Source organism: Vombatus ursinus, unplaced genomic scaffold (assembly GCF_900497805.2).
Source record: "Vombatus ursinus unplaced genomic scaffold, bare-nosed wombat genome assembly UNPS02014778.1, whole genome shotgun sequence".
In the NCBI taxonomy this organism is placed as follows: Eukaryota; Metazoa; Chordata; class Mammalia; order Diprotodontia; family Vombatidae; genus Vombatus; species Vombatus ursinus.
The window spans coordinates 48,160,605-48,186,022 of NW_020954556.1; the positions used below are offsets into that span (position 1 = coordinate 48,160,605).

General features: G+C 41.8%; 1 protein-coding gene across 1 annotated transcript in view; it reads right to left on the minus strand.

Annotated features, from left to right (window-relative positions):
- The window catches only part of PRKCE (protein kinase C epsilon), a 658,716-nt gene that overhangs the window by 244,369 nt on the left and 388,929 nt on the right, over positions 1-25,418 (minus strand). Inside the window, exon 6 of the mRNA XM_027864980.1 lies at positions 18,767-18,896. Coding sequence (XP_027720781.1) covers positions 18,767-18,896 — 130 coding nt within the window. The remainder of the gene's footprint in view (positions 1-18,766; positions 18,897-25,418) is intronic.

A 25,418-nucleotide genomic window follows, 5' to 3' on the forward strand; every position in this document is an offset into this window, starting at 1 on the left:
CCTCAGATACTCACTAGCTGTGTGACCCTGGGCAAGTCACTTAATCTGTTTGTCTCAGTTTCCTCAACTACAAAATGAGATTAATAATAGCACCTACTTCTCAGAGTTGTTGTGAGGAACAAATGAGATAATAATTGTAAGCACTTAGCACAAGGCCTGGCACATTGGAAGTGCCATATAAATATTAGCTTTATTATTATTATTATTATTATTATATTTGTCAGGCATGACAAAGAAGGAGAATTCCTTTTTGAGTATGTTTTGGACTAGATGGCTGCTGAACTCTAATTCAACTCTAAAAATCCTGTGATTCTACAAATATACTTGCCTTGTTTCACTTTCCAATTGTCCCTTTGGGTGGATGTCTCAAATGCTGCTCACCAAGGGTTAAAACGGGAGCTGAGCAGAGGCCAAGCAGAGTGGCATGCACCAGGCCACCTGCCTCCATGAATGACTGGGTCACTGGCCTAAGGGAAGGAGATGTCAGGCCCCCACCCAGTTTAGAGAGGAAATGAATTACACTACTCAAACCAAGATGCCAATTGCCCTGGGGACACTTTAGGTCTGGTTTCTTGGAAAAGGAAACCCGCTATAGCCTCTCACACTCTCATTGGGGGTCATCCCAAGAAATTGAATTATTCTTAATAAACTCCCTATATAAGCTCTATTACCTTGGCTGGGCTGTCTGCACATAGCATTGTCATTCCCACTGGGTAATTGGATGTGATTATGGGCTAATGGGAGCAGAGATTAGCTCTCTTGACTCCTCTCAGAAACAGTTGCCCTTCTCTTCCTTACATTGCCCTACCTGTTAACAAACCCATCAATCCAGGTTTCTGTGGTCCACACAAACTGGTTTTCTCTGTGCTCCTCACACAAAGCACTCAGCTTCCATGCCTAGAAGGCTCTCCTTCCTCCCTTCCTCCTCTGAGAATCCTTCTTCTGCTTGGAGATGCAGCTCAAGTACCATGATTGGGAAGCCTTTCCCAACTCATCCCAGCTACCAGGCCCTTCCCTCTCTGTCTCCTATCTAACTACCTTTTTACAAAAATTTTATTCATATACATTCACATACATATGGATATATTATGAAGATACATAATATGTCAATATAATGTTGTTGATGATGTTTATCCTTTGTTCTTTATTTTTTTTTTGAGGCAATGGGGTTAAGTGACTTGCCCAGGGTCACACAGCTAGTGTTATGTGTCTGAGACCTTTATCCTTTGTTCCTGAAGAGGACCAATGGTACCACGAGGGTGATGTCTTGACTTGCTCATGGATTGGATAGACAACACACACACACACACACACACACACACACACACACACACACACGTATGTATTACTGTCTCCCTGACAGAATATAAGCTTCCCCTTCCCAAAGGTAGGCGCTGTTTCACTTCTGTCTCTGTATCCCCAACACTTAGCAAAGGGCCTGGCACAAAGCTGGGATTTACAAAATATTTGATTGGTTCATTGTGGGTTAAAAGGAAAAGGAAGGGTAAAGATAGGCAAATATAGATCTCTAAGATTCAGGGATATGCTGGAGACAGCTTATACCAGTGTGCAGTAGTAGTTTTCATTCTAAGAATTTATACCTTAGAAATTTGCAAATACTACAAATCCGGGCTTGCTTTTTTTTTTTTGCCTCATTGATTGTCTAGAAAGTAATGGAGAAAATGTTAAAATCAGATTAAAACTACAAGTATGTCCACTGTATTTTGGGGGGGAAAGCTGGTTGTTAAACATCTTCCAGTATGCCTCTGCTAAGATTCTAGATGATGTCTCATGGCAGCAGGGAGGTGAGGCGAAGTTCATTAAGTATGTGAGCAGCATATGAACTCTGTAGGTCCCATCAAGCTGAAAGGGGTTTAGTTGGAGCCCAAGAATAGATTGGGTGACTGTTGCCTGGGAACTCAACTGGCAGAGTTCAGGAACCCACATCACGAGAAACTTTTAGCAGGTGACAGATTTTTTTTTTTTTTGAGAGGAGAAACTATTGAAACTCGCTAACATAGCCTTGCAAGGCAGGGAAAGTTTGCAAAATTCATAGATGCAGGGAGCATCCACACAAATGGACCCTCAGTTCCTTTTAGAACCAAAGTATTCCGGAAGCTACCCATATAACAATATAACTTAACCATTACTGCCCTCTTGTGTTCATACATTAAATCTACATGTCTGAGATGCGGCAAGAAGATCGCAACAAAATCTTTGATTTTTTTTCAAAAAAAAAAAAAAGTTTTTCTCACTTCCTGGGAGAAAAAGCATCATTATTTAAATGGAGAAAAAAACTGAATTTCCCTATGCACACTTTAATGAAAATATGTCATGTGACAATAATTGCGAAAGCGGCTCAGGGGCCAGCTTGGTCCAGAAAATTTCCCTCACCTCCCTGGGTCGAGAGTGATCTCTCCCTCCCTCAAATTTCTCATAGCATTTTGCCTCCATCTCTCATTAGCTATAATCCCATTGTATTTCATATCATATTCCTGTATCAACACAGCATATCTCCTCCATTAGAGTTGTCTCTTTTAGTAGCTCCTTTATTAGCTCCTTGAGGACACAGACTTAATTTTCATTTTCTGGAGCACAACAGAAGCTTAATAAATGTGTTCTTTGTTGAAATGAAAAATCTGCAGGCTTCACAAGCATAAGAGCCCATTTTTCCTAGGGTTTGGTGAACTGGGCCAATCGTACTGGGGCCGCATTTTGACTTCGGGCCACTGGGCAGTTACACAGGAAAGCAGTTGGTGGGAGAGAATTAATGACTCAGGAAATAAGTATCTATTAAGCACCTACTATGGACCAGGCACTGGGAGTACAAAGACTAAAACACTCCCTTCCTTAAAGAAGCTTAAATTCTAAAGAGGAAAACAACTCCTACACGTACAAATAATTACAACATAGATGCAAATTGTGAGGGAGGGAGTGCAATTAGTACCTGAAGAGATAAGAAAAGGCTTCACGTAGGAGATGGTGTCTGAGCCAAGCTTTGAAGGAAGCTAGGAATTCTAAGAGGCAGAGACGAGGAGGGGGTGAGACAGGCAATGAAATTCCGAGTTTGGGGAACAGCAGGTAACCAGTATGACAGAAACACACGGTACATGAAGAGGCACAATGAGCAATAAGCTTGGAAAGGTAGGCTGCAGCCATTTTGGGAAGGCTTTAAATATAAATGGGAATAAATTTGTATATATCACAGAGGCAAGAGGGAGCCATTAGAATTTTCTATTCAGAAGAGTGACAAAGTTGTGCAGTTGTCATGTGAATTTGGTAGTTCTTTGGAGGATGGAGTGGAGAGGAGAGAACCTGGAGTCAGGAAGACCCATTAGGAGGCCATTTCAATAGTCCAGGAGAGAGGTATGAGAGCCTGCACCAAGATGGCAGTTGTATGGATGGAGAAAAGGGAAGGAGTTGATATGTTACGGAGGTGGAATTGACAAGGCTTGGTAACTGATGGGATTTGGTACATGGGGATGGGAGGGAGGTAGGTGTGAAGATGAGCCTAGAGTTGCAAATCTGGGTGACTAGATTGTTACACCCTTGACATAAAACAGGGAAATTCAGAAAGGTTCTCTCCTTCTCCCCCCCCCATCTCTCTCTCTCTTTCTCTCTCTCTCTCTCGTTCTCTGTCTCCTTCCCTCCCTCTCTCTCTCCCCCTCCCCTTCCTTTCTCTTCCACCTTCGCCTCTCTCTTCCACCCTTCTTTCCTTTCCCTCCTATTCTCTCCTCTCCTCTTTCTCACCTTCTTCTCTTCTTGCTTCTCTCTCTCTCTCTCCTCTCCTCTCCCTCCTTCTCCTTTCCCTCCTAACTTCTTTCCTCTCTTCTCTCCCCCTTTCTACTTCTTCCATTTTATCATACAAGGAAATATTGGTTGCATGAGCTGTTAAATATCAGTATTTTGTCCTGATGACTTTGTCTTTATATTTTCAGATTTTCTGTAGATGAGATCAAAGCTAAGATTTTTTTTATCCTGGGGGAGTCAGGACTGTTGCAGATTCTGTCAAAGCCAAGAGATAACTACAATCATAGGATTACAAAATCACGGGATAAGAGCCGTAAGGGGAAGTTACAGACCATCAACTCAAACTCTGTCATCTTACAAATGAATAAACTGAGGCCCACAGAGGTCAAGTGACTTGCCCATGGTCACATGGGTAGAGATGGAAACAAAACCTGGTCCCCTCTGCCTATCCCATTCTGCTGAAAATTCCATCTACTCTATCCACAAGGAAAGAAGGCTTTTACTTCCCTGGCCTCACATATGGGACACATAGGGCCACTTAGAGAGTATGTCAGATGCACCTGGGAAGAAAAAACAAGTGTATATAAGTACGTGATCTCATCTTAGGGAAGGCACGAAGGAGGCTTGGCAAGGCTTAGGTCAGAAACCTCTGAACGGCAGAGACAGCAGCTATCATGCATTTGCAGTGACAGCATCATGCCTCGGTGCCTTGAGAGAGAATTTGTCCTGAACTCACGGAGAGCCGTCATTCAAACCTTCCTTGGGAAAACAGAGACAATCAACATGTGTCCTCCCTGCACTGCATGAGCCAGCCCTCAATTTACTGGTGAGTGTTCTCATCAACCACCCAATAATCCTTATTGTTCTTAATAATGATGCCATACAAGACCTTGGAGTGCTCTCTGAATCATCAAAGGCAGGCTCAATCAGGTTCTAGTTTTACTGTGAACACAGTGTATTCCTCCTGTCTCAGTAACATTGCTCATGCGTTTTTTCCCTACCTGAAATGACCTTTTTGAATCCCAATTCCTCCTTTGAGCCACAACTCAAAAGCGTCCTCTTCCTCCAAGGAGTCTTCCCTGATCACTCTAATCCCACACTGATCTGTCCCTCTTTGGTCTGATCTTTTACCGCACTTAACTTTACCATTACTTTGGCCCTTAATCAGATACAGTCTTGTGACCTCTCAAATTGATATCTTTTATTATTGTTTAATCTTTCATGAGGACACGTCTTGTCTCCCCAGCTAAAAAAGAGACTGAGCCTTAGACTTTCTTCAATCTCCAACAAAACTTAGCTCAGTGTTCTGAACACAGTGAAAAATTCTAAATACAATCAACATCAACAAGCATTTTTAAATGCCTACTATGTATCAAATGCAATGGTACGTACGAGAAATACAAAACAAAAGAGTGACTGTCTCTCCTCAAAGAACTTACATTCAAGGAGGGAAGGGTGAGCAAAATGTACATATATAAATAGATATTATATAGAAATTGTTGTTGTTTGTCCTTGGCTTTGGAAGAGGCTTATGATGAGATTACGATGTGGTGTGTGATATCTTGACTTGGTGAATTGAATTTAAATGAGGCAGAGCTAGTTACACAACGTCGGCAGCCTGACTCTCTCTTCCAGAGTCATCAAAGTCTTGGAATATAAATTAAAAATAAATACAAAGTACTTTAGGGAAGGAGGGAACTAGTATTGGAAGGGCAGAGCGGGAAAAGTCTCAGGCAGAAGCTAATTATTAAACTCAGTCTTGAAGAAATAAGGGATTCTACAAGGTAGAGGCGAGGAGAGAGTGCATTCCAGGCATGGGAGTAAGTCAATGCAAAGGCATGGGGACAAGGGCCGGAATGTTGTGTACCAGGAACTGACCAAAGACTAATTGGCCTGGACTATCAAGCATGGGAAAGGGAACAATTTTCACATAACTGGAAAGGTAGGTTAGAACCAGGGTTTTCAAAGTCAAGCAAGGAAATTTACATATTGATAAAATTTTAATTTTTTTTTTTATATTTTATTCTAGAGGCAATAGGGAGGGACTGGAGTTTAATGAGTAGGGGAGTGACATTGTCACATCTAAACTTCTGTAAAAATCATTTTGGCAGCTGCGGAGAGAATGAATCGGAATGGGGAGAAGCCTGAGGCCAGGAGACTAATTAAGAGTCCATGAGTTGAGAAGTAATAAGGCCTGAACTAGGGTGGTGGTTCTATGAGTAGTAATATGGGTGTGAGTGGGATTATGGAGGTACAAATGACAAGATCTGGGGATGGATTGGGTAGGTGGGGTGTGAAGGGAAGGGTGTTTCCAAGGCTTTGCCTTGTCAACTGGGCTACCCTACCCTACAAAGGGGCGGTTCATTCTTTTCCTTAAGTGGTCCTGAGACTCTCCTGATTGGCTCAGGTTGTTGATGTTGGTGAGTTCCTCTCACAAGCTCCATTTTGAAAGAGGGCCCAGACTAGCCATCCTTCATTCTCTGGACTTCCTAGGGGGTGCCCCACCCCATCTCAGCGACCTTTGACATGTTATCATACCCTCATTAGACTGTAATCTCCTTGAAAGTAGAAACTGTCTCTTCTTTTTTGCTGGTATTTGTATCCCCCAAGCACAGGGCTAGGCAGTAGTAAGTATATAACAGATGTTTGTTGACTGACTGATGGATTCACCTGACTTCCTGAAGGCTTGAGGACACAAGGCCACACAGAGGTCCCACTCCTTCTATGAATTATCCTATGGTGGACCAACAGCAAAATCAATACCAGGCAGCTATGCTTAGCTAAATCAGTACCCTGTCCTTACAGAATATCTCTGCTGAATATCTTTCTCCTGCTATGCTAAGGAAATCTTTTGTCACTTGCTGAATGACCCGTTAGGGCCTATTTTGTTCCATTATTGAACCTAAGCTTCCAGTTTAATTTAGGTCCAGCCCACAAAATTCAGTGAAAGAGAGTAAGGAACCAAGGATAATGTCATGGGTGTAAAATGAAGAGATTGGTAGGATGGCAGCACTCTCAGCAGAAATAATGACTCAGAGTTAATGAATGATCATAACAATTTACTCTCAATCACGCCATGTATCAGTATTGACTGGGCTATAGGGAAAAAAAAAACCCTGATATCCTTAATTTTCTGATGAAATGACCACCCGTATTTATTTTGTTGTGTGAATACCAAGTAAAATTCAATTTTAAAAAAAAAAATAGCACAAAGTAGTCAGACACTTCAGGCATGTAGGCTTTGAGGAAAATACCAAGGGTGGAAAATTTAAGCAGGGACTAAAATGAGGGCCAAAGCAGTCAAATTAGTGTGGCCTTGAACCCAGTCTTTCTGACTTCCTTTCCATTAGGTCACATTCTTCTTTACTAGTCCTAAATAACCCAGGGCGAAAGAGGTGGTGCCCTTGCTTACTCTGCCCTGGTCAGACCACATAGGAAATACTGTGTTCAGTTCTGGGTGACATATTTCAGGAAGGTTAGAAGCTGGAAAATACCCAGAGGAGGGCAACCAGGCAGGGGAAAGGGCTTAGGTACAAGGGACTGTTAAAGGAACCGAGGCTGATTAGCCTGAAGAAAGACTTGGGGGTAACGTTAGAGATGTTTTTCTGGGCAAGATGCTTCATGGATCTAGATCCTGGCAGTCTCTTTCCCTATAAAATGCAGAGGCTGGACTTTAAGGTCTCCCTCCAATTCAAGATCTATGATCCAATTTGAAGAGGTGTTGGTGGAAAAGTGATGAGACTTCTATTTGGCACCAGAGGGAAGAAGTGGGCGCAGTGGGTGAGAATTATATGGAGGCCAATTTAACATGAGAAGACAATTTCCAAGGATGAAAGTTGTCCAAAGGTGGAATGAGCTGCTGCAGGAACTAGGCTGTCTCTGGGGTTTTCAGAAAAAGGTTGTGTGGCCACCTGGGTATATTAGAGAAAGTATTTTTGTTCAGGTCTGGGTTGGATTAGATGTCCATTGGCATCGCTTTCATCTTTGAGATTCTGTGAAGATACCCCCTCGAACTCAATCACCAGAAACAGAGGGATCAGAAACTCACCCACTGAAACACTGACTATTGACATAGTGAAGCTTTATAGATAGTCTGAGCTTTATTAATAACCAAATGAAGCAAGCCTGGAAGCAATATCATGGGAAACATAGGGAAGCTTTCAGTTCTGAAAAAATACTGAGAATCATGTCAAGATGCTAAGCCCATCTGGGCAATCTTGATGCATCTTCTAAACCTGTTAATGTTTAGCCTCAAAGTACGTGCAAGCTAAAGCCAAAGGGGACAGATAGACTCTCCTGCCTTTGTATTAGATGGGACCAAAGAAAACCAAGGTATCTGGAAGCCCTTATAATGTGAGGCATTATCTACTTTTTTTTATATATATTTATGTCAGGTTCCTAGTGTCTTCAAGGCAACTGTGCATGATGTGTGATGATGGGAGTGTCAGCAGAAAAGAAATGAAGGGGGCCAAGTGGGGATTGAATATCCTCTTTTTGGATGAGAGCAAAAATAATGAGTTTGGAATTGAGAGGACTGTGTGTGTGTGTGTGTGTGTGTGTGTGTGTCTGTAGTTGCAGTATTACAATGCCTCAACACGTCACATGAAAAATAAAACCCAAATGAATTAGGACCTGAGACTGATTCATTATCTCGCTGAAGGAATACTCATGTTCAATAAATCATCCCAGTTTGTTTTTTTTAAAAGTAGAGCAAGAACATCGTGCAGATGCTTCTGAGAATGGCTGAGGTATATTTCTAAGAAGTTAAATTACACTTGAGGTGCTTAGGGAGAGCAGGGAATGAGTTCAAGGAGAAAGACTTAGCAAGCACTTTGGTGGGCCCTTGACTTACAGGACTAAAGGAAAGAATGAGCAAGTGTTTCTTCACACACACACACACACACACACACACACACACACACACACACCCCTCTTTCTATGCCTGAATGTGTTCCCTCCCCAAAAGAGAAATCTACAAGTGACCCTCCAGAAGCATCACCTCCCCTCCCTCCAGTAGCATCACCTCCCCTCCCTCCAGTACACATACATATGGCCCAGGTACCATGGTGCTGGGGAAAGAACACAAAACAAGGCATCAGCAGACCTGGGTTCTAATCCTAGCTCCATCCCTAACTTGCTGTATGATCCCCTGCAAGTCACTATACATCTTTGGGATTCATTTTCCTCATCTGTTAGACAAGAGGGAAGCAAAGGGGGTGAGGGAAGGGATTAGGCATTTAAAAAGCACCTATTATGTGCCCAACACTGTGCTAAGTCTTTACAAATATTATCTCATTTGATCCTCATGACCACCTTTTGAGGTAGGTGCTATGATTTTACAGTTTTTACGTGCAGCTATGATTCATTGCTACTTTATACATGATTTATAGCTATGATTTTCCCCATTTTGGGGAAACTGAGGCAAATAGAGGTTAGATAACTTGTCCAGGGTCGGAGTGGCTGAAGCCAGATTTGAACTCAGGTCTTCCTGACTTTAGGATCAGTGCTCTATCCACTGTGCCACTTAGCTGATGATGAGGATGCTTGTTCAACTCCCCTAATGAGATAAGATTTGTCAAAATTCTGCGAAGCATGAGACATCACCATGCAGCTCTTGAGAAAGCCAGGGTGTCTGGAGCTTCCCACACGCTCAGGAGGTGACAGATTCGGTTCAGAGGCCACACAACAGTTAAGCTGGCCCAGACATACGCCATTACCATCTCTACCATCCTAGCCCATCACCCTCACCTCCACCACTTCTGCCTGCTTCTCGAAAAGGCTGGAGACATCAAAAAAAATGAATAATCTCCTTGGCCTTATAGAACTGTAGTCATTTTCTCTCTTGTGGCCTCAGTTTCCTTATCTGTAAAATGGGGGTAAGGAAGAGTCTGGATTGTATGATTCTCAAAGTCCCTTCAAATTCTAAGTTTCTGAGATTCTCTGCAGTAACTTTCCAATGGGAGGGAAATGGTGAATAAAGAGACGTAAGGGACATTAGAGAATCTCTCAGCCGAATGTGGCCCATTAAGGAGGCAGGGAAGGGCCGGCACTAATTGTGAACAATAACTTCCTCGAGAAGGCAGATTTCCTGGGAAGATAAACAGGGGACCTGGCAACTAGAAGTGGGGAAAAACAGGAAATCCCACTTTAATAGTGAGAAGGAAACCTCTCCGTTGTTCTGGGACTGCAGTCCAATCCTCCTACAGACAAGGGACTGCAATCCTCCTACAGACAAGGGACTGCAATCCTCGGACAGGAGTATTCCTGGGGCAGAACTTAGCGGAAAGAAGGATGGGGACAACCAGGACACGAGGGGTTTCGGGATCTCCTTGTCCCTAGTCCTCTGCGTGCAGGCCTGTAGGCTGGCGACGCATGAAGCACGCGCACACATGAGAAGCAAAGACTCTTTGGGGCAAGAGAAGGAAGAAGGAAGGTTGGCCGCTGAAGGTCCACTTGAGACGGACATTGCAGAGAGACAAAAGGGCTGAAGGGATAGCAGCAGCTCCTAGAAGGACTCTGAATGCCACCCTGACTCAAAATGCGAGACAAAATTACTTCCGCTGGCAGCCTGTTACAATATGTGAAATCTGACAATTAAAGAATCATTTCTTTGCATTTGAAAGGTCCTGGGATCTATAGCATATAAATGCAGATATTCCTGGGAGTGCTCAAAAATCAAACTTTTATCTGGTAACACATTACTGCAGGAGTTCTTAATAATAATCCTAATCATGATGATAATAATGTTAACCAGAACTCTGAGGTTTGCAAGGGCAGCTAGGTGGTGCAGTGGATAGAGTGTCAGGCCTGGAGTCAGGAAGAACTATCTTCCTGAGTTCAAATCCAGCCTCAGACACTCACTGGCTGTGTGAGCCTGGATAAGTCACCTAACCCAGTTTACCTCAGTTTCCTCATCAGTAAAATGAGCTAGAGAAGGAAATGGCAAATCACTCCAGTATCTTTGCAAAAACAGCAACAACAAAAAAAGAAAAAACAAATATAGTCAAGAAGGGTTGGATACTACTGAAACGATTGAGCAGCAGCACCAACAAAAGGTTTATAAAGCACTTTACTAATATTATTTTATTTAATCCTCACAACAACCTAAGAGGTGGGTGCTATTATTATTCCCATTTTATAGAGGAGGAAACTGAGGCAGACAAAGGTCAAGTGATGCACCCAGGATCACACAGCTAGTAAGTATCAGAGGCCAAATTTGAACTCAAGTCTTCCTGATCCTAGCACTCTTAATTCACTTACCTGCTTCTTAACCTTTTTTGTCATGGACACCCCCACCCTCCACCTTCAGTCTGGTGATATGCTCAAAATAACAATTTTAAATGCATAAAATAAAATACATAGAATTAAAAAGGAAATCCATTATACTGAAAGGCAGCTATTGGAATATTTTTTTAAAAAAACAAGTTGAGGGACAGCTAGGTGGCGCAGTGGATAGAGCACTGGCTCTGGATTTAGGAGGACGTGAGTTCAAATATGGCCTCAGACACATAACACTTACTAGCTGTGTGACTCTGGGCAAGTCACTTAACCCCAATTGCCTCATATAATAAAAAATTTTAAAAAAGAACAAGTTGACAGACTACAGGTACCTAAGTGAGAATCAAGGCCTCGCAGAAGGGGGAAACATTGGCCTCAGACACTTGACACTTACTAGCTGTGTGACCCTGGGCAAGTCACTTAACCCCGACTGCCTCACCAGAAAGCAAAAAAAATAAAGGGGGGGGGACACACAAGAGCAGTCTTAAAGGAAAGGGATGAAGGTTGGAGAAATGTCCTGGGATTTAGTGGGGTGACCACTAGAACAGGCTTAGAGAGATTGTACATGACCAGAATACGTCTGAGGATTAGCTGGTCACACTGGGTACAGACAATAGCTAATGAGCAACCCACCAGATTTACAGAATTTTTTTCCATCTATAGACAAACCCAGAGAGGAGCAGACTTTTCTCTATCTAACTGCAGCTCTGAGAAGCTACGGTTCTCTGTCATCCGCCATGCTGAATGAGGGTGCTCTCAATGGTCAGTGGCTGGGCTCTGGGCACATTAATATTTCAGAAATGACAGTGTCTGCATTTTAGTTCCTGGCACAAATCAACAACTCACTTAAGATATTTATTTTAAAAAATCAGACATCACCTCACTGGTGCCCTATCCTAGCCAAAGCAGTGCTATTTTCCGCCATTCATTCCGGGAAGGTTTCTTTTTCCTTCTGGTGGCAAGTAGAAGCAAATAGCCCATGCAAGATTAATCTTCCCAGAGGCCCACTGTCCCAGGGGACACTGGCCTCCTTGTTGTTCCTTATACAAGACCTTCAACTTCCCATCTCTGTGCTTTTGCACTGGCTACACCTCATCTGGAATGCCGTCCTTCCTAGTCTCCACCAAGTCTTAGTAAAATCCCACCTTGTGGAAGAGGCTTTTCCCCTTCAATGTAAGTGGCTGCCCTCTGAGATTACCTCCACTTTGACTGGCGTAGATCTTATGTGTATATAACTGTTTCCATGTTCACTCCCCCATTAAAATGTGAGCTCCCTGAGGGCAGGGAATATTTTTGCCCTTCATAGTATCCCTAGCCCTTAGCATGGCATTTGGTACATTGTTCAGTCATTTCAGTCATGTCTGGCATTATGTGACCCCATATGGGATTTTTGTGGCAAAGATACTGGAGTGGTTTGCCATTTCCTTTGCAGCTCATTTTATAGATGAGGAAACTGAGGCAAACAGGGTGAAGTGACTTGCCCAGGGTCGCACAGCTAGTTAAATGTCCAAGGCTGGATTTGAACTAGGAAGATGAGTCTTCCTGACTCCGCGCTCAGCACACTATCTCCTGTGCCACCTAGCTGCCCTATCTGGTACATAGTGGGCAGTCAATAAATGCTTAATTTGACTAGTCATTTCCCTGTTAAGAAACAGGAACTACTTTCCTGTTTCCTACCCCATCAAATCTAAACTCTTTTGCCTGGATTTCATGGCCATCTGCAATCTGTTCTTACTCCACCTCTCAAACTTTGTCTTCAACTGTTCCTAACATGGGATGTTAGGGGCCTATCATCTGAGAAATGGATAGAGACATATATCTATATCTATATCTATATCTATCTATCTATCTATCTATCTATCTATCTATCTATCTATCTATCTATCTATCTATATATACACATATATAAAACAGACTATCACAATGCCAGAAGTTATACTGAGGAATTCAGAGAAGTATAAGAAGATTTAGAAATTGATGCAGGGTTAAGTAAGCAGAACCAAGAAAACAAGATACACAACAACTGCAACAATGTAAGTGGAAACAATAGCACAAAAGACTGAACACTGTAATTATAATGACCAAGGACTGCTCTGAAGAAAAGATGAGGAAATAGATTTTTCTGGCTTCTTTGAAGAAGTAGGGGACTGTCTGGAACACTGCATACTGTCAGAGTTGGTTTATGTGTTGGCTAATATTTCAAGCTGCTTTTTCTTTTTTTTTCTTTTTTCTTCTTTATTACAATGGCTAGATCCCTAGAGGGAGAAATATACTTAAAAACCAAAGTGATATAAAAACAAAAATATTAATACATTGAATAAAGATTTTAAAAGGATCTTAAAGGTCATCTACTCCAGCCCCTACATTTTACATCCTTAAAATGAGGGAACTGAGGATTAGCAAGGTAAACTTACTTATGCAAAATCATCCAGAGAGTCAGAATTTGAACTGAGCTCCTCAGACACCAAAGCCATTGCACCACCCTGCCTCCCATGAACCCTGTGCTTTAATCATACTGGTCTGATCTGTCCCAATGAACTAACTCATTATGCTCACTCTTAATTCTGATATTTAGTTTGCATGGTTCCCCACTCTTCCTTCCTTCCAAATCTATCTACCCAAATCCTATCCATCTTTAAAAACCCAGCTCAGGTCCCACTTCCTCCAGGATGTCCTCTTGAGTACTCCAACCCACATTATTTTCTCACTTTTCTGAACTTTTATAGCACCTTGAATTTGTGCCACACAATTTCCCATTTTATTCTGTCTTATGTTGTTCTCTGACAGTTTTAATTATGTTTGTGTTGTCTCTCCAAATGATCGTGGCCTCCCTTGTAGGTATTGATTGTATTATAATCTGTCCCCTAAGGCAGCTAACATAGTGCTTAGCACATAGTAGGAGTACTGTAAATACTTGAGTAGTTGATTGTTTGACAGTTGGTCTACAAGGACTCTTGCCTCACTGAAGGTCAGAATTTTTCCATAATATACCTTTACTCCAACCATCATTTTCCCTTTTCCCCTCTCCACATTGTATATAGCGGGTAGAAACCATTGGCCTGGATAGAAGCTGCAGCAGGCCATGAAGAGATTCTTGTTATAAAAGCTGCTTACTATTCGGCAGAAATTAACCTTTTGGATGTAAGATTTGGACAGAAAGAGGTCAATTTTTGGCTAAGAAACAAGTATCCATGACCTCAGGATCAATTCCTTCCCAAGAGTTAGTGGGATGTAGGACCCAGTGGAAAAATCAGATGGTAGGGGCAGCTAGGTGACGCAGTGAATAGAGCCCAGTCAGGAAGACCTGAGTTCAAATCTGGCCTCAGACACTTGACACTTACTAGCTGTGTGACCCTGAGCAAATCGCTTAACCCTGATTACCTCACCAAAAAGTGGAAAAAAAAGATCAGATGGTAAAATGGGTCCGAATGGTACCAACTGATAGAACTGGAGATACTAATGCTCTGATACTTTGATTTAATCAATATGGGTAATTCTCTCTATCAGTACCTAGAAATACTTTCTTGTCCTTGCTTCCTGTCTTTGTGACTGTTGTCTATGATCTCCCATAAATCTTCTATAGGGGACCACCCAACACCCTGAGATGCAGGGCTTCCTCTAGATTTCTTCATGCTGTGTGGAGAGCAACAGAGGACAGGGGCTGTTCAATGGTCGTCCTTTATTCTTAATACATAACTGGCCTACCTTCTATCTTGTCATGCATCATTCTGACAATATTGTGTCTCCCGTGCAGTTTTTCATTGGTAACAGGTCACAATGTGTTCACTTCCATCATGCACCTTGTCACTACCTCTTAAGCGACCTATGATATTCCCTGGGGTTCCCATTTCTCATGACTCAAAGCCATACAGTATCAGCAGGAGACTAATGATGTTTGAAAAGATGGACCTTTGTTTCAGTGAGAACTTCTAATTATAAGAACTTTATACTGGACCCCCAAGGCAATCTGTTTTCTCTACTCTCCCTCAATGTTGGACTTGGTTCAGGTCAGCACAGTATTAAGATGAAAAGATCTCACTGTGCTTACTGTTTTTTTCAAAAGCATTTGATTTGGCAGAGAAAAACACTGGCCTGAAGGTTCTTTCCCTTGGACACTCAAATATATTCTAATCAATATTTGTTAGATTGAATTGAATTAAACCCTTGATAACCTACTTGCATCCCCTCATTGGGTGATATCATTTCTATTCTTTTTTTTTTAATTCATGGAATAAAACAAGAATTTCCACAACATAGTACAATAAAAAAAATGATTGTACATGAAACTGCAAATCTGCTATGCACAACTCATTATTCCTTTCAAATATACAACAAAACTATCATATAAATTTCTTTATTTTTCTTTTTTTCTTCCCTCCCCCTCCCCCCCCATGCTGGAGATGGCTACCAATAGACACAAATAGTGGTGTGTGTGTGTGTGTGTGTGTGTGTGTGTGTGTGTGTGTAAAATTATTCCATACATACTTCTATTAATCAGTTCTTTCTCTGGAGGCAGATAAAGTCTTTCTTCTATTCTTGAACATTCCCATTTGATAAAACTTATCAAGGATGCCTCTAGGTACCATCATGGAATAAAGAAGGGAAACTTATTCCCTAATTTATGTCCATCATTACCTCCTTCCAAAAGTCAACTTTAGGGGGCAGAGCCAAGATGGAGGAGGGAAAGCTCTCTCCCAAAGCCCTCCAAATACATAAAAAAATGGCTCTAAACAAATTCTAAAGCAGCAGAACCCACAAAAAGACAGAGTGAAACAAACTGCTAGTCAAAGACAGCCTGGATGGTTGATCAGAAAGGTATATCGCGCTGGGAGGGGAGAGGAGCGCAGTTCAGCGTGGGCACGCAGGCCGCAGCAACCCTGAAGCAGGCCTCAGAGGACTGAATCACGGGCTGCTGTGGCAGTTTCCAGACTTCTCAACCCCTGAACACCAAAGACAACTTAGAAGGTGAGTGGGAAAAGTCTGTGACTGCGGTGAGAGAGGAGCTAGGTCTCAGCTGCAAGTCTCAAGCGCAGCCCAGGGCCGCGGCTTTTTCCTGAGCTTCCGCCCACAGACTGAGGGGGAATCGAGTGGCTGATCAGAGTGGGATTGCAGGGATCTCTTTGCTCCTGAGGCAGGAATCTCTTACTTTACCCATGCTTGGATCTGGGTCACAGTTCTGAGGGGCGGTCCTGGGGCAAGGAGGAACGCTGGTGCAGTGCAGCCTGTTGTGGTGGTGGAGAGGAAACACCTCGCCCCTTATCATAGTACCTTGGAAGAACTGAAAATTTACAGGTCCCTAGAAGTACCTCTGAAAACAGCTGTACAAACACCCCGAAGCTTGGAACAATACACTCTTCACATTGGAAGCAGTCTTTTACCTTAACAAAGAGTTTAAAACTCAAGTAATTGGCCAGGATCATGAGTAAGCAGCGCAAAAACAGTCAGAATATATTATCTTACTTTGGTGACAAAGAAGATCAAAACATCCAACCAGAAGAAGACAACAAAGTCAAAGCTCCTATATCCAAAGCCTCCAAGAAAAATATGAATCAGTCCCAGGCCTTGGAAGAGCTCAAAAGGGATTTTGAGAAGCAAGTAAGAGAAGTAGAGGAAAAAGTGAGAGTGATGCAAGAAAATCATGAAAAACAACTCAACAGCTTGCTAAAGGAGACCTAAAAAAATAGTGAAGAAAATAACACTTTAAAAAATAGCCTAACCCAAATGGCAAGAGAAGTCCAAAAAGCCAATGAGGAGAAGAATGCCCTAAAAAGCAAAATTGGCCAAATGGAAAAGGAAGTCCAAAAGATTACTGAAGAAAATACTTCCTTAAAAATTAGAATAGAGCAATTGGAAGCCAGTGACTTTATGAGAAATCAAGACACTGTAAAACAAATCCAAAAGAATGAAAAATTAGAAACCAATGTGAAATATCTCATTGGAAAAACAACTGACCTGGAAAATAGATCGAGGAGAGAGAATTCAAAAATTTTTGGACTATCTGAAAGCCATGATCAAAAAAAGAGCCTAGACATCATCTTTCAAGAAATGATCCAGGAAAACTGTCCTGATATTTTAGAACCAGAGGGCAAAACAGAAATTGAAAGAATCCACCAATCTCCTCCTGAAAGAGATGCCCAAAGGAAAACTCCTAGGAATATTGTAGCCAAATTCCAGAGTTCCCAGGTACAAGCAGCCAGAAAGAAACAATTCAAGTATTATGGAAACACAATCAGGATAACACAAGATTTAGCTGCTTCTACATTAAGGGACCGCAGGGCATGGAATATAATATTCTGGAGGGCCAAGAACCACCTACCCAGCAAAACTGAGTATAATCCTTCAGGGGAAAAAACAGTCATTCAGTGAAATAGAGGACTTTCAAGCATTCTTGATGAAAAGACCAGAGTTGAATAGAAAATTTGATTTTCAAATATAAGACTCAAGTGGAACATGAAGAGGTAAACAGGAAAGAGAAAATCATAAGAGACTTATTAAGGTTGAACTGTTTACATTCCTGCATGGAAAGATGATACTTGTAACTCATGAGACCTTTATCAGTATTAGGGCAGTTGGAGAGGAAAAAATTATATGAACATATATATAGATATAGATAGATAGAGGGCACAGGGTGAGTTGAAGATGAAGGGGTCATATCTGGAGAATAAAATTAAGGGGTGAGAGAGGAATATACTGGGAGAAGGAGAAAGGGAGAGGTAGAACGGGGTAAATTATCCCACAAAAAAAAACAACAACAACAAAACAGAAAAGAAAAGGCTCTTACAGTGGAGTGGAAACGGGGGAAGGTAAGAGGGAAGGAGTGAATCTTATTCTCATAGGATTTGACTTAAGGACGGAGTAACATACATACTCAATTGGGTGTGGAAATCTTGCTTGCCTTATCAATCAGGGTAGGTGGGGAGGGAGGAAGGGAGAAAATTTGGAACCCAAAGTTTTAAAAACACATGTTTAAAAAAAAATGTTTTCATATGCAACTGAGAAATAAGAAACACAGGAAATGGGGTACAGAAATCCATCCTGCCCTACAGGAAAATTGAAGGGGAAGGGGATAAAGAGAAGGGGAGGAGAGATAGAAGGGAAGACAGACTAGGGGAAGGGGTACTTAGAATGCATGCCATCTTGGAGTGGGGGGAGAGGCGAGATGGGGTGAAAATTTGGAACTCAAAGTCTTGTGGAAGTAAATGTTGAAAACAAAAAAATAAATAAAAATTACCATTTAAAAAAAAAGGCAACTTTAAACTTACCTCCTCTAAGGAGCCTTCCGTGATCACCTCTCTCCTCTGAGCTTTCTACTTTTCTCATAGGACCCTAATACTTACATGTTCCATTTACATTATTTAATTTTGTTGATACGTTGCTGGGTAATGTTGTATATATGTGTGTTTGTATTGTGCCCCAGCTAAACTGTAAGTTCTCAAGGGCAGTGACCATGCCTTGAATCTTTTCAGTATTTCACCCTATAGAGCTTAGGATAGGACTCTTCATACACTGGATGCTCAATAAATTTTCGATGATTGTTACAATGCAACATAAATTCAATGAACAAAACAAGGCAATCTATGTTTATTTAGTAGCTACTGTGTGCAAATACAGCTCCCTTGTCTCCTTGGCCAAATTTATAAATCATCTTCTTTTCATGGTAAGACTAAAAACGGGGGGGGGGGGGAATTCTGGTGAAGAGGAACAGGGTGTAAGGGCAGAGTATCCAAAAACGTCTTACCTTTGCACTGCAAACCTTGTCGCAAGAGACCCCAGAGCAAGGATCCACAATGGTCACAGAAAGTTGGGACTTTATAGTTGTGAATACTGAATTTGTGGGGCATGTTGACACTGAACCGCTGGGAGCCCACCTACAAGGAAGGCAGAAAAGAGGGCTTACTCAGGACACTTGCCCTCCCACTGATGCTTCTGATTCAAACTTATTTTTTCATTTCCTTCTGAAAAATATAGGCATCATACATAGGAGATCCTGGCTAAGATCTGAAATGCTAATGGTCAACAAGTTGGGGTGGGGTCTCATTCCCTTGGCCTGCTCTTCATTAACCCCAGGATAGTCTCCTTTGCCCTTCCTGTTCATTTTTCTTCAAGGCCCAACTCGTTTCACCTCCTCCATGAAGCTTTCTCTGATTGTTTCTTCCTCTGAGTCGAACCACTTATAATCTGCAAACTCAAAACTTAATTAGAGATTATTACTGTTATTACTTCACTCCTGTGCTTGCTCTGCTCCCCCTCTCTCCCCTCCAAATCCAAACATACTAGACTGAAATCTCCCTGAAGGCAGGGCCGGTATCAAAGACTTGTAAATCCCCCAGCACCTTGGACAGTACCTTGCACAAAGTAAATGTTCAATAGCAATCTGCTGATTGCCTACTTGAAAAGACTAAGTGGAAGGCTGAGTAGTACGACGATGGAAAGAGCAGTGGCCTGAGAAGTGGCAGCACTGGGGTCAAATCTTGACTCTTTATGACCTTCAGAAAGGCAGCTTATTACATCACAGAATCATAGAGAGCTGGAAGTGACCTTAGACTCCCATAGAGTCCCTCTTTCTATAGGAAAGAAAATTGAGGCACAGAAGACTTATAGTTAGTAAGTGTCTCAGGCAGGATTTGAACTCATATCTTCCTGATTCCAAGTCCAGTACTCTATCCGCTATGCCATCCTGCCTCTCATCTGTCAATCAAGGCCCACAGAATTTCTGAGGATCAAAGAAAATAATGAATGAGAAAGAACTCTATACAGTTATAAGTGTCATCACATATATATATATAATATACACATATACATATACACATTTATGTAATATAAATATATAGATATATGTGTGCATATATAAATATGTATGTATATATAAATATATATGTATAAATATAAAATACATACAAACACATATATATAAACTCATATTTATATGATGCCTTATGATTTAAATAGAACTTTATATGAATTATCCTATTCGAGTCTCACAACAACCTTGAAGGGCTACAGGTATTATTATCCCCATTTTGCAAATGAAGAAACTGAGGTTGAGAGAGATTAAATGACTTGCCTATAGTCACAGAGCTAGAAAGTATCTGAGGCCAGGTTTGAGCTCAGTTTCTCCTGACTCCACGTCCAGGGCTTAATCCACTATACCACACTGCCTTTCTAAGGAAATAAAAGGCCTAATTATTAACAGTTTTCTTTGAGGAATGTTCTGGGTCTTCTTGCTATTTTAACTAGATGTCCTCCTGTTACCCATTGGGTAATCTAGATACATGCTAACTTTACTACCTCTACTCCCCCCAAAATGGCACTGGGCAATCATAGAGTGGGGTGCTGTCATTGGCCTTCCCAAAGCTAGCTGCCCCATTTGTCTGCTTGCAAAAGTAACAAGACGGAGAGAGAGAGTGACTTCCCTGACTGTCTGCTGTCTTCTCAGTGTGGGCTGAGCAAGGAAGTCCCTCTCAGCTGTTCTGTGACTCTAAGACAAAAGAGAAGAGGGAGGGCTGCTATGCTTGGGCTGGCTGATAAAATGTCGAAACTCCCAAAATAAGCATAGACTCCCACATGCACACAATGGTTCCATGTTGCTAATCTACCATAACAGAAACCAGGCAGATCCCTTGATAGCAAACTCTAAGAACCAGGCCATCCCTCTTGTTGGAACAGATGAGATTATATTAAATATCATTTGAGCTGAGTGAGGCACTGGCTAGCTAGGGCCTTATCTGAATTTCTCAGCTTTATAAATTTATTATACTCATGAACAGATTGCCTATTCCTTATGTGTATAGATTTGACCCTAAACACAAAGGCAGCGCGGTGTATAGTGGAAGGAATGCAATCAGCAGAGATATGGGTTCAAACTTTGAATCTGACATTTATTAGCTGAGTGTGGGTAAGTCATTTAAAGCCTTCCATTACTTTTCTCATCTGAAAAAAAAGAGAGATAATATCTACAGAGGCTATGAAAAATGGGGATGATAATATGTAACAGAACAAATGCGATAATGTCTGTAAAGTCTTCTGTAAGCCTCAAAGCACTTGGTAAACCTCTAGGATTATTATGCACTTTTTATGTATGTAGATAGTGAACTAAGTCATATCCCAGTTTGAATTCCAGTAGAACCGTGCCTCATCAATTCCCTGAAAATTCCCCAGGACAGTGTCATGCACCTGGTGAGTGGCCAAAGGGAGAAGAACAAAATGGGACCTGCACTCCTGTGGTTATGCAGGAGAGCTAGCTCCAACATCCTCTTCTACCACCTTGCCGCAAACCCCCTAGGGTCAGGCTTCCAAGGCACAGAGAAGCAATGTTTTCATTTCAATCAATCAACAAGAATTTATTAAGCACCTCCTAATTGCCAAGCACTATTAGGTTCTTGAGATACAAATGCAAAGATTAAAGCAATTCCTTCTCATGAGGAGCTGACATTCTAACAAGGGGAAACAACTATATTTATGAATATATATGGCAAAAATATAAAGTGATTAAATAGCAAGTAGTGAAATGCAAGATCATTTGGGAGAGAGGGCACTAGAAGTGGGGGGAAGGGAAGACTTCAAACGGAAAATGGCACTTGAATTCTATCTTAAAGAAGGAAAGGGACTCTATGAGGCAGCAGTGAGGAAGGAACGCATGTGAAACAGCCCATGCGAAGTTACAGCAATCAAAGATGACATACTATACACAAGGAACACTGAGAAGGCCCGTTTGGCTGTTTGAAGGGTGCAGGAGGGGGACTCAATCCCAGTAGGGCTGGAAAGATAATTCTCATCTCACAGGAAAAGGGAGGAGAGATGGGGGGACCAGAAAACAGACGAGCATCCTGTTACGATTACAAAGAGGAAGAGAAAGTCAGGGAGACATGCAGAGGGAGATGGAGAGAAAGTGAAGAAGACCAAGAGAGGAAGGAAAGTGTTGAAATCACAGAGAGGGAAAAGGAGAGGGAGGAGGAGGGGACTACGAGCTGAGTTACCCAACTGGAACTGGCCAGCTGGTCCAGGGGCCAGATATTCATCAGGATGACTGAAGATAGCTCTGGATGCAATGGGAGACCCTGGCCCTTTGAAGCTAAGGTCTTTTCAGGTTCTCACTTTGAGTGAGGCAAGACTCATTCAGTGAATAGGCCTCTTTAAGAAGTGAGTCAAGGGATGGCACCTTCACTTAGAAAAAAAAAAATCAAACTGGGAGCGTAAGACTGTCAGGGTTACTGGCCAAGAGAAACAGTTACTATTTATATTCACTTTGAGCCAGGAGAGCCCCCCCCCAAAAAAAGCATTAAGTGGAGATTTGGGCAGGGACCCATTATCGTCCAATCTATGAGCTCCAGAGTGAATTGGGTTTAAGGCTTGGTCTTTGAGAGAGAAATCTAGCCAGTAAACCCCAGAGAGGAGGAGGAGCAGAAGGACAGAAAGGAGGAAGGGAGGGGAGGGGAAGGGGGCTACGAGCTGAGGTACCCAACTGGAACTGGCCAGCTGGGTCTCTTATCAGGCAGCTTGGACTACTCACAGTCTATGTTTATCCTTCCTTCTTGAAGAGGATCATGACTTCAGGGAGATGATGACACGACTTGCAACTGACTTTAACTTGAATGAGGGAGAGCTGCACATGGTCACCAGCCTACTTCACCCTTCCTCCTACAGAGCCATCTGGGTTCAGTGGCCAGATATAGATCAAGATGACAGGAGATGGCCCAGGATGCAATGGGAGAACTTGACCTTGCACAGCCCTCCCTCACTCAAATCAAAGTCAATTTCTAGTGGTGTATCACCTAGGGTCTTCCCCTCCCAGTTTCGGTTTTTGTTTTTGTTTTTGGATTAAAGGGGCCATCCCTTGACTCACTCCTTAAAGAGGCCTTATTTACTGAACAGGCATTACCTTACTCAAAATGAAAACCTGAAAAGACCTCAGCATATAATAAGCACCTAATAAATGTTTTTCATTCATTCATTCATTCATTCATTCATTCATTCATTCATTGAGCTAGAAGGGACATTAGAGATCAACTACTCCAAACATTTCATTTTATTCATTTTATTTCATGTCTGCCTACCATTTAGCAAACTAGTGAAATTTCAAAACCTCAGCATATAGCTTACACAAAGGATAAAGCACTGGACCTGAGTTCAAATACATCCTCAGGCCCTTCCTAGTTGTGGAGCTGGGCAAGTCACTTCACCACTGTCTGTCTCAGTTTCCTCATCTCTGAAATGAAGATAGCACCTACTCCTAGGATTGTTATGAGGATAAAATATAATATTTGTAATATAATATAATATTTGTTAAGTGCTATATAAATGCTAACTATTATTGTTATTGCTAGTATTATTATTATTTCTCTTTTAATAAACCACAACTAGTCCATTTTTAACCTTCTTTTAGCCAAAAGGTATAACTCTGCTAAAATGTATTAACTTGTGTGCAAAAGAAGCTTGTAAAAAAAATTGTGAACATGATGTAACCAGATACTCTTGAAAGTAGTCATCTCAGTGGGAACTCTTTCTTTTTAATTCTTTGTATAATCATAAGTTGACACTAATTCCCCACCTCTTACTGACACCATCCAGGCAGAGATGATATAGAGTACACTGGGGTTATGTGGGGAAATGCTTTGAGAGGTAAGATGCTCTTTAGGCCAAGATGGCCCACAAAAAAGCACTACCCCCTTCCAAAAGAAGAGATTTAGCATCTGAACTATCCTATCCTATCATGAACCCTGACCAAGATCACCAAAAGGCAGTTCAGAGAATCAGGTCCTTAGAACTAGACAATCAGAGAGTGTCAAAGCTGGAAGAGACCATTAGTCATTTCATCCAATCCAGCTTCTGAACAGAGGGCCCTCTACAGTCTCCTCCAACAAGCATCATGTTACTTGTATTTGAAAACTCTTAGCAACAGAGAATTCACTACCTCCAAAAGGAAGTCCATTCTGCTTTGGAACTGCTAATTAGTTAGGGAGTTTTCCCTAATATCTACTTGACATTTACCTCTCAACAACTTCTCTCAATTTGATTCAATTCAACAAACGCCACTTAGTCATTTTAACCCATCGCTCTAAACCTCGTCCTTGGTGCCAAGCACAAATCTAATCTCTGACTACATCTGGAGTGTTGTGTTTGGTTCTGGGCGCCAGTGTTATAAAAGGACGCGGATAAGCTGGACAGAATCCAGAAAAGGGCAACCAGGATCCTCATATTCCTTAAGTCATACAAGGATCAGCTGAAGCAGATAGGGCTGTTTTGACTAGAGCAGAAAAGATTTAGGGGCAACCTGGCAGCTGTGTTCAAATATCTGAAGAACTGTCAAGTGGAAGAGAGATTAGGCTTATTCTGTTTGTCCCCAGAGGTTGAATTTGCAAAGGCCAATTTAGGCTTGCTGTCAGCAAAATATGCCCAACAAGGAAAGTTGTCCAGGAGACGAGTGGGCTGCCTGGAGAGGGGATGGGTTCCCCTGGATCGGAGATCGAGCACAGGCTACAGAACCACTTCTTGGACATGTTAGAGTATGCAGTTCTCCCAAGTATATATTGGACCAGACAGCTGTTGAATACTCTTCCAATTTTCAGATTCTCTGATTCGAATCCTTCTTCCACAAAACAACCTTTCAAACACTTGAAGACAGCTCTGCTATCTCCCCCAAATCCTCTCTTATTCAAGCTGAACATTCTCAGTTTCTTCAACCAGCCTCCATTATAACACAGTACATGGCTTTACATGCCTTCAGCAACCTGGTCACCCTCTTCTAGATGAGGTCGTTTTGACCAATGCCCTTCCTAAAATGTGGTATCAGAACTCAGTGTAATACTCCAGAGGTGAGATTATTGTTTCTGTTGTCCTGAACGCTGCTTCTGTTAAAGCATCCTAATGCCAAAAAAAATTAAAAATGGGATGCCTTGGCCACTGATGTTTCTGACTCTAGGCCCCATGCTCTATATATAGGGCACAGTGGATAGAGCGCGGGGCCTGGAGTCAGAAAGTCCAAACAAAGTTCAAATCTGACCTCTTACACTTAAAAGCCATGTGACTCTGGGTAGGTCACTTAACTTCTGCCTGCATAAAGCTGGAGAAGGAAATGGCAAAAACACTGTAGTATCTTTGCCAAGAAAACCCCATGGACAGTTGGTCCACAGGGTCATGAAGGGTCGTACATAACTGAATGACTAAACAACAATATGTATATATGTGGGTGAGTGTGTATATTTATATACACATACATATAATTATCATATATATATATATACATTCTGTATGTATGTATGTGTGTATATTTCTATATATACAATATATGTATGCAACCATCCTGAACATAAATGTAGATCACCCACATGCACACATACAAATATTCAACATTTTCTCCCCTACATTCTTCTTCATCGTTTCTGTCAAAGACT